General features: G+C 44.6%; 1 protein-coding gene across 1 annotated transcript in view; it reads left to right on the top strand.

Annotated features, from left to right (window-relative positions):
* Positions 1-232: 232 nt before the first annotated feature.
* Positions 233-14,339, top strand: part of SH3TC2 (SH3 domain and tetratricopeptide repeats 2) — a 53,110-nt gene continuing 39,003 nt past the window's right edge. The window contains exons 1-3 of the mRNA XM_045551419.1: positions 233-356; positions 10,429-10,527; positions 13,959-14,086. Coding sequence (XP_045407375.1) covers positions 305-356; positions 10,429-10,527; positions 13,959-14,086 — 279 coding nt within the window. The 5' untranslated portion in view covers positions 233-304. The remainder of the gene's footprint in view (positions 357-10,428; positions 10,528-13,958; positions 14,087-14,339) is intronic.

Below are 14,339 nucleotides of genomic sequence, written 5' to 3' on the forward strand. Positions count from 1 at the left end.
GGAATGTGCTGCAGCCAGATAGGCATGGAGTGATCTGCAGAGAGGCAGGGAGGAGCCCTGCTCCCCAGCAGGGGCCTGGCAGTGCAGGAGCTGTGGGCCTGAGGGCTGGGCCGCCCCTCCCACCCTGCCTGGGCCTCCTGCTGCAGCCGGGATATCAAAGGCTGCATTGTGCATTGAGAGGGCCTTGGTCCCTCGTGTGCCAGGGAGGAGGCGGGAGGAGGGACACCGTTGGGAGGCTGTCCCCTCCCAGCACTCTTCTGGCCGGTGTTCCCAGGGGCCTTGCCCAGGGTAGGATGGTGCACACATGGGTGGCTGCTTCTGCATCCCCGGGGAGCGGAGTCTGACCTGGGGCCCAGGTGAGTTTCCTGGGGGGTCCTGGCCTGTGGCTTGGCGGCGGTGGTTGGTCCAATGAAGGCTCAGGGACCTGCTGGCTTGGGGAAGCTCCTCTTCCAAAGATGGGGAGATGGCTGGGCTTTCTCCGCCCTCCCCCGTTCCGTATTTGTCACTTTGGCTTTGTAAGGCAGGAGTCAAGCCTGAGAAGCATCTACTCTTCCTGAAGAAAGAGGCTTTGAGCTCTCCCTGCCGAGGCGCTGAGCTGCTCTTGGCTGCCACTCCAGGGTGTGACTAAGCCCTTCCTTCCTTTCTTCCCAAGATTCCCTAGAACAGGAAGAAAGTTCAGGCAGTGAGTTCCTCTGTGGCCTACGGGTGGTCATAAATTTGGCCCTAGTCACTGAAGCCTATTTTTGTCAGGGTTTCTGTTACTGGAGAAAAACAGGCAGTTTCCTGCCCCTACCTACTGCAGTGTGATTTTTTGAGGGGGGAATGTCAATTTGAGGCCACGGAGAGTTGTTGCTCTAAGAAGTTGTCAAGTCATCTGAGATTTGACTTGGGGACCAAGCGTTCTGGTTTGCCTGGCACCGAGGGCTTCCCTGGGATGCAGTCGGTGCTAAACCCCGGATGGTCCCAGCAAACCAGGGTGGGCGATCACCCCAGTGAGAACTCCTTGCTTCTTTTCAGAGCAGAACCAAGGCGGGGCCCTGTGTTCTCTTGTGTGATATTTATTAGCATGGGTGGTGGCTCTGGGGGAGGGTAGGGGTGGCCTGGGGGAGGGAGGACTCATTTGGGAGCTAGAGGAGCATTTCTCCAAGGCATCATTCCTAACCTTGCCAGGATCGTGTGTCTTCCGGGAGCACCGCCATGGTTCCTGAGATGGGGAGCCACGGAACACCCCGACCTGAGGGCTTCCTACTCTCCTACAGATGACTTGCCCCTATAGTCTTTAAAGTGGGTCCTTAAAGGGAACCCGACGCAGCCAGCTTCTGCTTCCTCTGCTCAAGGTCCTGGCCTGGGCACCTTGGCACCTACAGCAGGGAGTGCCTCCAGACAAAGGCCACCCTGGCCCTAAAACTACAAGCAAACAAACCCCAAACAATGCCCTTGGCACAGAAGGTACAATGTCACCTATGAAACATTTTTGTGTCTCCAGATTTCTGGGATTTATAAACTTTTCAGTCCCTCTCCCTAAATCCTACTGTCATTGTACCCCGAGGGAGTGGACATAGCATAGAGGGGAGACACGTAGGACCGCTGGCCTGGAGGTCAGAGACCGGGGTTCTGGATATGACTCAGTCTACCTCCGCTTAGGCAGGTGTCATCATGGCTAGTCACTTGGTCTTTGAGGTCAAAGTATCTGAGTTTGATCTCGGTTCCTTTGCTTGCCTTGAGCAATTTATTTAACCTCTCCTGTGTTTTAGTTCCCTCATCTGTAGCTTTTATGAAGTGATTACACCTTCCTGATAGGGTCGTGGTGGGGATTGAGTCTACATGTGAAACACTTAAAACAGCCTGGCATGCAGGTTATTAAGCACAATAAGTGGTAGCCGTTGTTAGTGACATTTCTACCACCCTGGCATATCTCGTTCTGTCTCTGTGAGATCTGAGTGTTGCAAACTGCCGTGTGGATGTGTCTGAGGGAGCACCGCCCCTGTGTCCTGACCCTCAGCTGGAGCAGCTCTGCTTCAGTTTGACATTTGTCCTGTAGCCAAAGATTTGCTGTAGAACAGAGTTATGCAGCTCAGAACAAAGATACCAATATTGAAGAAGGCATCTTCGATTTTTTTTCGATGCTATCACTCAATTATTTTATTCTTTCAACTATTTTTTGCCATTGATGACTGGTTGATGACAGATTGATAACAGATTTACCTTTTCCCCAAGACTCAGCCTGCCATGTGTTTCCATTGCAAGGGCTTTTCGTGCCCACACGTGTCGGGGCCTTTCCCTCCGGAGGTTGATCTGGGTGCTGTAGTGAAGCCAGTTGATAAAAACATCCCCATCCTAGATGTCCCTATTTATCTTAGAGAAAGGGAACAGAGTGTGAGACCCACTCAGGAGCAACTTGATAGTTGTGTGACCTTGGGCAAGTCTCACATGGGTTTTGAAGGTCACTTTTCCTGGCTAGAAATTGGATCTAATGACATTATCCATCACATGGAAGTTTTGTGAGGATTAAATCAGATAATTCATCTTATGGACTTAGCACAGGGTCTGGCTTCTGACAACCCCTCAGTACTTCTGGGATTTTTTTTTTTTTTTTTTTGAGACAGAGTCTCGCTCTGTTGCATGGGCTAGAGTGCCGTGGCGTCAGCCTAGCTCACAGCAACCTCAAACTCCTGGGCTCAAACGATCCTCCTGCCTCAGCCTCCCGAGAAGCTGGGACTACAGGCATGCACCACCATGCCCGGCTAATTTTTTCTATATATTTTTAGTTGGCCAGATAATTTCTTTCTATTTTTAGTAGAGACGGGGTCTCACTCTTGCTCAGGCTGGTCTCGAACTCTTGACCTCGAGTGATCCTCCCGCCTCGGCCTCCCAGAGTGCTAGGATTGCAGGCGTGAGCCACTGCTCCTGGCCTTCTGGGATGTTTTATTGTTAGCTAATGTGGACCACTCCCACATCCCTTCTTCCTAATTCCTCACTTTACTGGAGAAGAAGTCTGTGCTCATGTTTCTTTGGCTGCTTCTGTCTTTGTGTCTGTCTAAGTGGGAGCTAATGGTGAAGACCAAACAGTGAGTCCTCCAGGATAAGGGGGGCAGGAAAGAAGGCTCTTGATAGCACTGAGCACTGGACAGCTGCCCAGCTGGTCTGCGTGATGTGATAATGAAAGTCGCTTCTGACTACCCCAGGCGTCCGCAGTCTCACACGTGGACTCTGCCTATAGCATCTGTTCCCCGTGGTGGTTCTCATTTGTTCACAGAAATATCCTGATTGCACATAGTGAAAGGGTAGGATAGGCTTTTGGTTAACTGCCACCATCTCTGACTTCCCCACCCTAGGAGTTTCCTGCCACTGTTTACTAAATTATAGTTGGTCACTTCGGATCATAGAGAAAATCATGTCAAAGTTCGTTGGTCTGAAAGCTTCTAGAACTTCCTTATCTTCAACACCTTTTTGAAGAAATTTGGCAGATTTACACACATAAAGAGAAGATGTAGGTCGGGCGTGGTGGCTCACACCTGTAATCCCAGCACTTTGGGAGGCCAAGACAGGGAGGATCCCTTGAGGCCAGGAGTTTGAGACCAGCTGGGGCAACATAGCGACACCTCATCGCTATAAAAAATAATAAAAGAAGAGAAGATGTGGGAGGGATACATTTGCCTACATTGATCACTGGTGTTTGTAACTTTCTTTCAACCTTTTGGTAAATGTGAGTCATCAGTAATAATAGGAGATTGGGGGGTGAATGTTGACAATAGTAAATGAGCTTCACTTTTGAATTTTAAAAGACTTGTAAAGCATTTTGAACATACCAATAATAGGGAATATTAGAACAATAAGCCCACCATTTATTGCTAATAAATTTTTACTTTATGCCATATTATCTTGAGAACTTATTTATTTCTCTCTCTTACTTTTTGAAAAAATGAAACATCACAAATACACTTAGGGTTCCCAGGAGAGCTCTGCTCTCTCCACAAAGTCAATCACTTTCATGAATTCAGTGGTTTTGTGCTTTTACTACATATTCATGAACCTACAATCATTACAAAGAATGATGCTGTAGATTTTTAAAACTAAACAAAATGATAGCATTATGCAATTTTTTTCTTTCTTTCTTTTTTTTTTTTTTTGCTCAACATTATAATTGGAGATATATCCATGTGGCTAGATGTAGCTGCAGTTCTAATTTGATATTTGTCTCAACAAGGAGAAAGTGGGTTTACATCATAAAAACTGCTGATGGTATGCTTGTCAGGCCAAAAAAGAAAGAAAATGTAGGTGGAGAAAAAAAAAGCGTGCAGGAAAATGTTTACTGTCTAGTTTTTTTCTTAAAGTCGAGGGTGGTGGTGGGTGGGTAGCAAAGAGAGGCTGAGAGAGGAGAAATGAAAGTGAATTCTCATTTTCAGCAAATTGTCATGTGTGAGATGTTTCCCTGATCAAGACCTTAGACTTCAGAGTTCCAGGGGCAGGTTAATGTAGTGGAAACGGCAAAGGTCCGGACCCACCGATTTGGACAACTCTGACTCTTTTGCTAACTTGCTGTGTGACCCTGGTAAAATCACCACTCCACTCTGGGCCTTCATTTCTCAACAGTAAAGTTTGGAGTGGAACTAAATGATCTCTCAAATCCCTTCCAACGTTCATTTTCTTTAATTATTGCCTCTTCCCCATCTTTATTCCTCATATTCAATATGTGAAGATGCCTTCTCTTTTATTACTTTAAAATATTAATATAACATCATTCACTGTATTCCTTCACTTTTCATTGCCACAATCAGAGTCCCCATTCTCACACCCACATCCCTGGATTTCCATAGCAGCTGTTCGTCTGGGCCCCCGGCTCTCGGGCTTCCCTCTTTGTGTCCTTCCTATTCCACCACAAGCAGAAGTTTCACTTTTATCACGCCACTTCTATGCTCAGGAAAGTTGCACAGGTCCCCATCTCTTACTGTGTCCGTTCTACACACCTCTGCCTACTTTAAACTGCTCCCCACTCCCGACCCTGCCATACTTACCAATTTTAGTCCCACGATCTCCCACCTCTCCAGAACACACAGGCTGGCCTCTCCTGTCTTGTGTGGGCGAAACTCATGCCCGCCTATCCTGCTGACCTCTTTACCGGTAATCCTGCTTTTCCCAACCCATAAAAATCTGCCAAGAAAATAAAAAGCAAGCCACAGACAGGGGAATAATATTTGCAAAACACACATCTGATACTTATATCCAGAACATACATATACATACATGTGTATGTGTGTGTATATATGTAAACTCTTATAATTCCATAATGAGAAGATAACCCAATAAAAACTGTGCAAAATGTTTATACCGACACTTCCATCTGGAAAATATATGAATGGCAAATAAGCACATGAAAAAATGCTTAACATCATAAGTTATCAGGAAAATGCAAATGGAAACAACGAGATAAAACTGCATACCTACTTAGAATGGGTAAAACGAAAAAGACTGATAGTATCAAGTGTTGATGAGGATGTGGAGCAATTGGAGCTCTCGTACATTGCTAATGGGAATGCAAAGTGGTATAGCAACTTTGGAAACCAGTTTGGCAGTTTTAAAATAAATCTCAGTGTTTTTTTGAATTGAGTGTTGGCAAATTTTTCTGATCAATAATAGTAAAAAGGAAACTAGCTTACATCAAAAGTAATGAAAGGCCAAGGGTTTTCAAAAAAATTTTTTTTTTTTTTTTTTTGCTTCAGGTATAGCTGAATCAAGACATTCAAATGATGTTTTCTGGACGCTATATTTCCTAAGCTCTCTTTGTACTAGATTGGAATCAACCTCAGGCAGGCGTTCTCCCTGCGGTGGGCCCTGCAGCTCCAGGCTGTCATACTCACAGCTTCAAGGGCAGTGGACAGAAAATTTCTCTTCCCTAGGAGTGATGTTGAGGTCCTAGGTCTAATTCTCATTGACTTAACTGTGGTCACTTGGCCATGGCACAGCAGCTGGACTATGCTTGAGTCAGGTGCCCACTTTCAGAGTTAGGAATGGACTCAGACCCACGTGAACCATATAGACTGGGTTCACATAGGTCACGTGGCTAATAAGGAAGCCAGGGTTTGAGTTCAGGACTGTCTGATTGCTACCTGTTCCTAGCCACTTCTTTCTCTGCCTTCAGTGTTAGAAAACAAATGTAGGCCGGGCGCGGTGGCTCACGCCTGTAATCCTAGCATTCTGGAAGGCCGAGGCAGGTGGATCACTCGAGGCCAGTAGTTCGAGACCAGCCTGAGCAAGAGCGAGACCCTGTCTCTACTAAAAATAGAAAGAAATTATCTGGCCAACTAAAAATATATATAGAAAATATTAGCTGGGCATGGTGGTGCATGCCTGTAGTCCCAGCTACTCGGGAGGCTGAGGCAGTAGGATTGCTTAAGCCCAGGAGTTTGAGGTTGCTGTGAGCTAGGCTGATGCCACGGCACTCACTCTAGCCCGGGCAACAGAGCGAGACTCAGTCTCAAAAAAAAAAAAAAAAAAAAAAAAAGAAAACAAATGTATGCCCATTACAAAATATTTGAAAAGTAGAGTATTTGGAAAGCACACAAAAGTATAGAAAAGATTGTTAAAAATGACTCAGCAATAACTACCACAGGCCTTTGGCTTATTTTCTTTCAGTCATTAAGAAAATCATATATTTTTCCTAAGGTAATTGATTCTATGTGATAGTTTTTTGTTGCTTTGAATTATCTCTGGTTCTTTTTCAAGGCTCAAGTTGAGTTTCAAATTCCTTCGTGTGGAAATAGAACTCTATGTATAAAAGAGCTTTGGAAACTGTAAATCACTGTGCAACAATAGTTACTGTTTTCCTATTACAGAGCTCACTCGAATTTTCCAGCTTCCTAATTGTTTCCCAAGGAGGTGCCCTTCTGGCTTGTGGATCCTGAGGGTGCTGGCGAATTGGCTTGAGCATCCTCACACGCTAGGGGACATCAGATATTTCCAAGATGCTAATTAAAAATGCACATCTTCAGACTCTACCCCTGGATTTTCCAAGGTAGAGTAGGTAGAGAAGTCTCCAAGAATACTTTAAAATTCACCTTTTTATTAAAGTTTTAACATTCACACAAAATTGTGCATGCAATCGTATGTACAGTGTGGTAACTTTTCAAACTTTTCACAAGGTGAATATGCCACCTATTTTGTTCCATGCAGTTGTAACTCATCCATTCTCATTGTTGTACTGGATTTACTTATATGTACCATCATTTACTTACCCATTCTAGTGTACATGGACATTTGAGTTGTTGCCAGGTTTTGGCTGTTACGAATAGTGCTGCTCTGAATATTTTAGGAGATGTCATTTGGTTTTAGTGCATACAAATTTTTGGCTTGAATTGACATTGTCAGTTTTCCAAAGAGAAAATTTTCAAATTTTATTTTCACCATTGCATTATATGGAAGTTCCAGTTGCTCTATATCCTTACAACACTTGGCTTTATCTGTTGTTTTCATTTTAGTCAGTCAGTGTAGTTGTGTTCCCATGTGGTTTTAATTTTTATTTCTCTGATGAGGTTGAGCAAATTTTCATCTATCTGTTAGCTGTTTGGATATTATCTTTGGTGGAATGCCTATCCAAACCTTCTGCCCATTTTTCTGCTGGGTTGCCTACCTATTTCTTACAGATTTTTAGCATTCTTTATATATTCTAGGTTTGAGTTCTTGGATGACTATACATATTATCAGTATTTTCTTTTACTCTGGCAATTGCTTTTCACTCTTAATTGCATCTTTTGATTAACAAATGTTCCTAATTTTAACGTATTACAATTTATCCATTATTTCTTTTGAGGGTAGCACTTTTTCCAGTCTGTTCAGGAAATCACTGACAACCTCAAGTCATGCAGATATTCTTGTATATTTTCTACAGGTTTTTCTTTTTTTTTGGTATAGACATCTGTTTAAAAACAATTACTTAAGTAATTCTGATGCAAACAGTCCACAAATCACATTTTGCAAAACCTTGCAATTTTCTGTTCTAAACCTCTCATACCGTTTAAAAGCTTTGCATCTTCTCCTCCAGGACAGAGTCACCATCCTGGGCTTCCCTTCTTCAAGGTGGGCTCACTTTAAAGTCCCTCATTGTTAAGCCATCATCTCTTCTTTTTTTTTAATTAAAATTTTTTTTTTTTTTTTTTTTTTTTGTGGCGACAGTGTCTCAATATATTTCCCAGGCTGGTCTTGAACTCCTGCCCCCAAGCATCTTCTAGCCTCTGTCTCCCAAAGTGCTGGGATTATAGGCATGAGCTACTGCACCCAGCCAATTGTCTTCTCATGGAATTCCACAACAGGAACACACTCTCAAACCTGCCAGGCCCAGGTGTAAATGAGTGACTGGATAGAGTGGGGACCACTGTGGCTAGAGAACAAATGCCCTGCAGAGGGTCAGCAGCCACTCAGCCTCAGGTGACTGTGGGCTCTGGGCTATAGATCTTGCATATTTCAAAGCAAACCTAAGCATCTGGGTTATGTAAAATATTCTGATTTCTAAAGGATGTCCAGTGATTCAAACTAAAAATTTACTGTGTGGGCCAAAAGAAAAGGAAAAAAGATGTTTGTGGGTTTGCTATAGCCTATGGTCAAACTTTGTCCTAGGGTAGGGAAGCAGGCTGTCACTCCAAGTGTGGTCTCAGTGGCACGAGCATCACCTGGGAACACATTAGACATGTAGAACCTCGGCTTTCAGCTACTGAGGCAGAATCCATATTTTATCAATATCCCCAGGTGATTCATCTGCACACTAAAGTTTGAGAAGCACCTATTTAAGACTTGTGGTTCTCAACACTGGCTCAAATTGGAACCATTTGGGGAACTTAAAAAATACCTATGGCTGCAGGAGGGCCCCCAAAATCAGAATCTCTGGGGATGAAACAGTAATTTTAAAAAGCAACCTGGGCAATTCAAATAGGCAGCCAGGATTCAGAAGCACTAATTTAGATCAACCCTTCATTTATAAATGGGGAAAGTGAAATCTGAAAAAGTGGGCAGGTGAAGTGTCTTGGCCAAGGTCATGTAACTCCTGCATGGGAGGATTTGATTAGTGCCCGTTCTCATGTCATGATTCCCAGGCCAGTCCCTTTTGGCTGCAGTTGCTTTTGGTTCCTGGGGGCAGAACTACAAAATGATCCTGTTCTACTATAGCTCATTACCTCTGGCTTTCCAGCTAAGCTGCTTAGCTTTCAGCACTGCACAGCTAACAAGATTTGCTGGATGAAGAGCTGTGAGCTGGTGGGCCCCTCCTTCTGCTTGTTTGAGCTGAAATCTATTTCATTCTCCTCGTACATCACCCAAAACAGCGCTAACTGGTCCTGCTATGAAGACAAGGAAGGTCCTCAACGTGGGTGTCAAAATCCCCCTGCACAGGCACAGAATGGAGACACAGGCTCTTGGCAGCAATGTGAGAATTTAGAGTGTGACTGCTCCATCCCTGTTGCACTCTTGGGCTGTGTCATCAGAGGCACTGATGCAGAACGCAAAACCTGGTCAGCCTGCTTGACTCTGACCCACAGTTTTACAAGAAACTGGGAGGGTCAAATGAGTGACTCACAAGGAGGGGTTGAGCCAAGATCCCTAAACCTTCTTTCCAGGACCAGGTCAGGCTTATAATATTTCGACCCTAAGGTAGAGTTGTTAAGCAATTTCATGGAAAAGAAGGACAGAATCCAGAGACCAAAATTAACATGTTAAGGACTTGAGTTCCCTTGTTGTATTTTGAGGGTACCGTAAAGGAGGCCACATTCTATAGCAGTACTGGTGACATTTCCCCTTATTTCCTTATGCTTTACAGCTGCACCATCTTCTCTCTTTTCTGCCATCAAAGTAACCTTCTCCCCAGCCCTAGCCTGTGTCCTGACCTTCTTTCTTTTTTTCACTCTACTTCTGCAGCTGCAAAGACAAGAACTTTTCAGAGAGCTGGGAGGAGATTGGTCCCCAATAGGATCTTATTTAGTGGGCAGACAGGACAGCTGGGGACAATCATACATTTTAGGGACATTACAGCGTGCCCCAGTCATTTCCCTGATGATGCCAGTCTCTGTCTCCACTTCAGCTCTTCTGTTATCCACCCATTGACCCTAAGCCTTGCTGGAGTCAGACCTATGCTGACCTGTGTAGGCTCAATGTATATTGAGCACCTTCAGTATACTAAGCCATGAGACTAGGTTTGACTTGTGGGTGGGAATCTGCTTTTTCAATAAGATGGGGACACCCAGCCTGCTGCAGGACTGAGATAGCATGCATGGCAGTTCTTTGATAACAGCTGAGTTCAAAATAATTATAAGGCAATGGTGATAACTATTAGAATTCTTCCACGCCACCAATCCTGGAAAAAATTGTCACTTTACAAAAACTTGCAGCCCTTGTTTATAACTTGCTTACACTCTCATGAATGAATTTTCATTTTATCTTCTCCAGGTAAAGAAACTCCTTCCAAGGATCCAACCAGATCGAGTGAGTGTATATGCTCCTCAGAATACAAGGAAAAATGTTTCCTGCCACAGAACATGACTCCAGGTATCTAAATCCCAAAGACAAGCTCTATTTTAAAAAATATCTTCCATGTAGAATATTGAAATGACCTCCTTATCTCTTCCACCTACAGACTCCCTCCCTTCTACCCCTTCCAGGAGCTGCCACCAAATGCATCTTTGTAAGCTGGACTTTAACTACGATATTCACTTGCTCACAAACCTTCCATTGCACCCCACTGCCTACGAGATTATTTCAAACCTTCTCTGTCTGGCACTCAAATCCCTTCACAGTCTGGCACATGTTAGGAGCTCCATACGTATTTGCTGTGTTAAGGAAAGTATGTCATCAGTTAGATTTGAAGGTACTAGGGGGCAGGGGTAATTTTTGTTCGTACATAGTTGGCACTTAGAAAATGTTTGATAAGTAAATATATATGAATTATTGAATGACTATGTGGTGGTCCCATCTGTATTCTATATAATACCTAACACAGTACCTTATTGTAGTAGGTTCTGAATAAAACATTTATTAAATAAATAAATAAGCGAACGAAGGGTTGACTGTGTGGGGTGAGACTGGCCGAGCAGAAGGGCTTCTGTATGAAACTTTCAGAAGCAGAAAAAGATTTTGAAATTAATGTGAAAAAAATCCTCTTCTTAAAACCTGTCTCTCACAAAGTCCCCTTTAAGAGACCTTGATGAAGCCCACAAAGAGGAAATTGTCATCGGAGAAAGCTATACCTGGGCTGAACCCGGAAACTTTGAGGATAAACCTATAGAAGAGTTGGTTTCTGTTGTTCAGTAGCAGCGACCATTGATTTGAGGGCAAATCGTGTGTCCAGCGATCCTGACACGTTCTTCTCATACTCACATGTGCACTTTGAGGTGCAGGCACAAAAATCCCCACTTAGCACGTGGGAAACCACTTCACCGCCACACGGTTAATATGTGATGACAAAGGTCCTTATTCATAACCACGATGCCCTTTTGTCCTCCAAAAATATACGTCGCCCTGGGATACAAAATAGAGATTTGTGGAAAAGATTTACATTATGAATATTTTAAAGACTATAAATCATATAGTAGATATTGTATGCATGTCATACCAGGTTCTTTCTTTTCCCAATTTCAAATTCAAAACTGCCAAACTGCTTGGCTGACAATGAGAAGAACCCTGCCCTTGGTCTCTTCCCTTTGTGTCAATGTGCTTATCTGTCTGTCGGGCTGGGCCATCCCTGAAAAAACCTGAATTACCATCTGCCGTTTCACGAACTCCGCGGAGTCAGCATTTTGCCTTATCAAGGCATGAAGGCCGATGAACAAAGGGTGTCTGTAGGTGAAGCTGAACTGACCTTGGGCTGGGCTGGTCCGTCCTTCAGCAGATTCCACCCCGGCAATGTTTCTAGGAAGGTCACGGAGTGAGGAGGGGGGACTCGGCTCCAGCCGCCAACTGCTCCCTTATGCAGAACAGTCGCAGACAGAATCAATCCGACACATCACCATCAGTACAGGGCAGGCTTCCAGAAGGACTGAAATATGACCCAATATACTTCACACTAAAACTAGAGTGAATTGGAGTTACTCCCCACTCGGGGATGCGGAGCACTGTGGGATCCCACGGTGGGCACAGACGTCCTGCTCTGAGGATCGGTTCTCGCTGTCTGAGAGCTCACAAGCAGTTGGCTTATTTAAGTCCAGGTCTTTCGGGTTCCGTAGACATGGCAAGGAGGTGCACATGAAAGGCGCTGTCCATCAGCAGGGGCTGTTCCAAGAGAGATGCCACAGCAGGGTCTGGATCAGGTTTTGGAAGGACGAGAGAGACGGGGTCTGGAGGAAAGAACCAAATGAGGGCAGTAATTGCAGGAGTGGGGGAGGGGGCAACTGCTAATGTTTCATGTGTTTATTGAACATTTAATATGTACCGGGCACTGAGAAAATATGTTTATATGCACAATGTCATTTAGTAAGCCTCTTAGAACCTGTATGGGTTTTACTAAGGGAGAAAGCCAAGCATAGAGAGGCAGTTAGCTGTTCAGGTGGCGCAGCTATTGAGTGGTAGGGTGAAGCCTTAAGCCCGTGTGTGTGTGGCTCCTCCCTGGGCATCATCTTTACGCTGTGCCTCCTCCTAGCGATCAGCGTGTCGCGAGGCTGCCAGATGCAGGGCTGGACGGGGGTCGCGTGAGATTGCAACACAGACCGGGGAGGAACTTAGTGGAGCAAACATCCACTCCAAGTTCACATCAAAGTCAAGTCATTTGGGCATGTCGTATAGAAGCCGGTCTGCAGCCACAGCATTTTCAGGACTTTTAAAGGTAGGAGTTCAGGGCTGCCTTGTGGACCAAGCGAAGCATGATAGCGATCTTCTCGAACGTGCTCAGGAGCTTTAAGGCCCTGGCAAGCTGGAGCTGGAACAGAGACCTCTGCAATGGTCTAGTCCAGTGCCTTCTTGGTTTATTGCGTTGGATAATTCTGAACAGGTTGCTACTTCCTATCTAAAGAAGACACATTGCAAAGTGCAATTATAAGATAAACCTCCTCGGTGTGGCCTTTCTTGACAACACTAGCCAAAGTCATACCCCAACCCCTAGCTACTTCATCCTTCTGTCTCTTAACCCTGCTGAGTTTTTTTTTTTTAACAGCACTTTTCTCCATCTGAAACTATTGGATTTATGGAATTACTTGCCAAGTAGAATAAAAGCTCCATGAGAGCAGGGACCATGTCTCTCTTGTTCTCTGCTGTAACCTCAGCACCTAAAAAGCTGCTGGCTCATGGGAGGCTCTCAATAAGTATCTGTTAAGTGAATGTGCATTTTGAAGAACTTAAAGATAGACTTTAAAACACTGAGTACCTTGCCAAACATTAGCAAATACAGTGTCAGAAAGAAACTGGCTAGAGAAAATGTATGTGGGTTTGTATAATTCATAAAATATGTCTATTACATATTACAAATTTAATATATAGATACATTTATGTAAATATGGGTAAAGTAGTATTTATTCAAAACTTTCACAAATCATGCACAAGAAGCAATACGTGTACCAGCTGGTTCTGTGTCAGCGCCATTGTGTCAGTGCCAGGCAGTGGAGGAATGAACCCAGTACAAGGCAGGAAGGACCAATGCGACAGCATCACCTCCTGCGATTCCAGAGCCATCGCAGGTGTCAGTACTCCCACCCTCCATTACCTCTGGGGAAAACAGTTTAAAGGTGCACTCAGAGGAACGTTCAAACCACTCTAATCTCCAATTAGTGAGGACACCAATTTAGGGTTTAGGAGAACATGTAGGGGGAACATTGGGGATTTATCTAATTCTTTTTCTTTCTTTTCTTTTTTCTTTTTTGAGGAGAAGGAAAGAGGAGTTTATTAATTCGCCGGCAGAGGAGGCTGGCAGACTCCCGTATCAAAGCAACAGTGTCCTCTCTTCCTTTTCATTGCATTTCCAGCCTGATCCTTCTCCGTCTGTTCTCTTTAAGATCTGACGCTCTCCTTTTGTGTGAAGAGCCGCTCCAGGAGGAGTGTAAATGGACCCTTGCACGAAGCAGCCCGGAGGCGCCTCTGGGCGCTGGAGAATGAGGACCAGGAGGTGCGAGCACTGTTTAAGGTGAGCCCTGGAAGCCGGTAGCAGTCTGGGTGCGGGGCTTGTGTCCGTCCCTAGCACCTAAGACAGCACCTGGAACAGAGCGGGGCCTCCAAGAAAACATCTGCCTGCCAGACAGACTAACTGAATGAATGATTATATACACATTCTCTGCTTAGCAGAGACTCGAAATGGGGCAACCTGGAGTTGCTGAGTCAGAGAAAAGCTGGTTTCAAATCTGCTACTATTAGCTGCATGACCTTCGGCGAGTTACTTA

The sequence above is a fragment of the Lemur catta genome, chromosome 5, assembly GCF_020740605.2.
Source record: "Lemur catta isolate mLemCat1 chromosome 5, mLemCat1.pri, whole genome shotgun sequence".
Taxonomy (NCBI): domain Eukaryota; kingdom Metazoa; phylum Chordata; class Mammalia; order Primates; family Lemuridae; genus Lemur; species Lemur catta.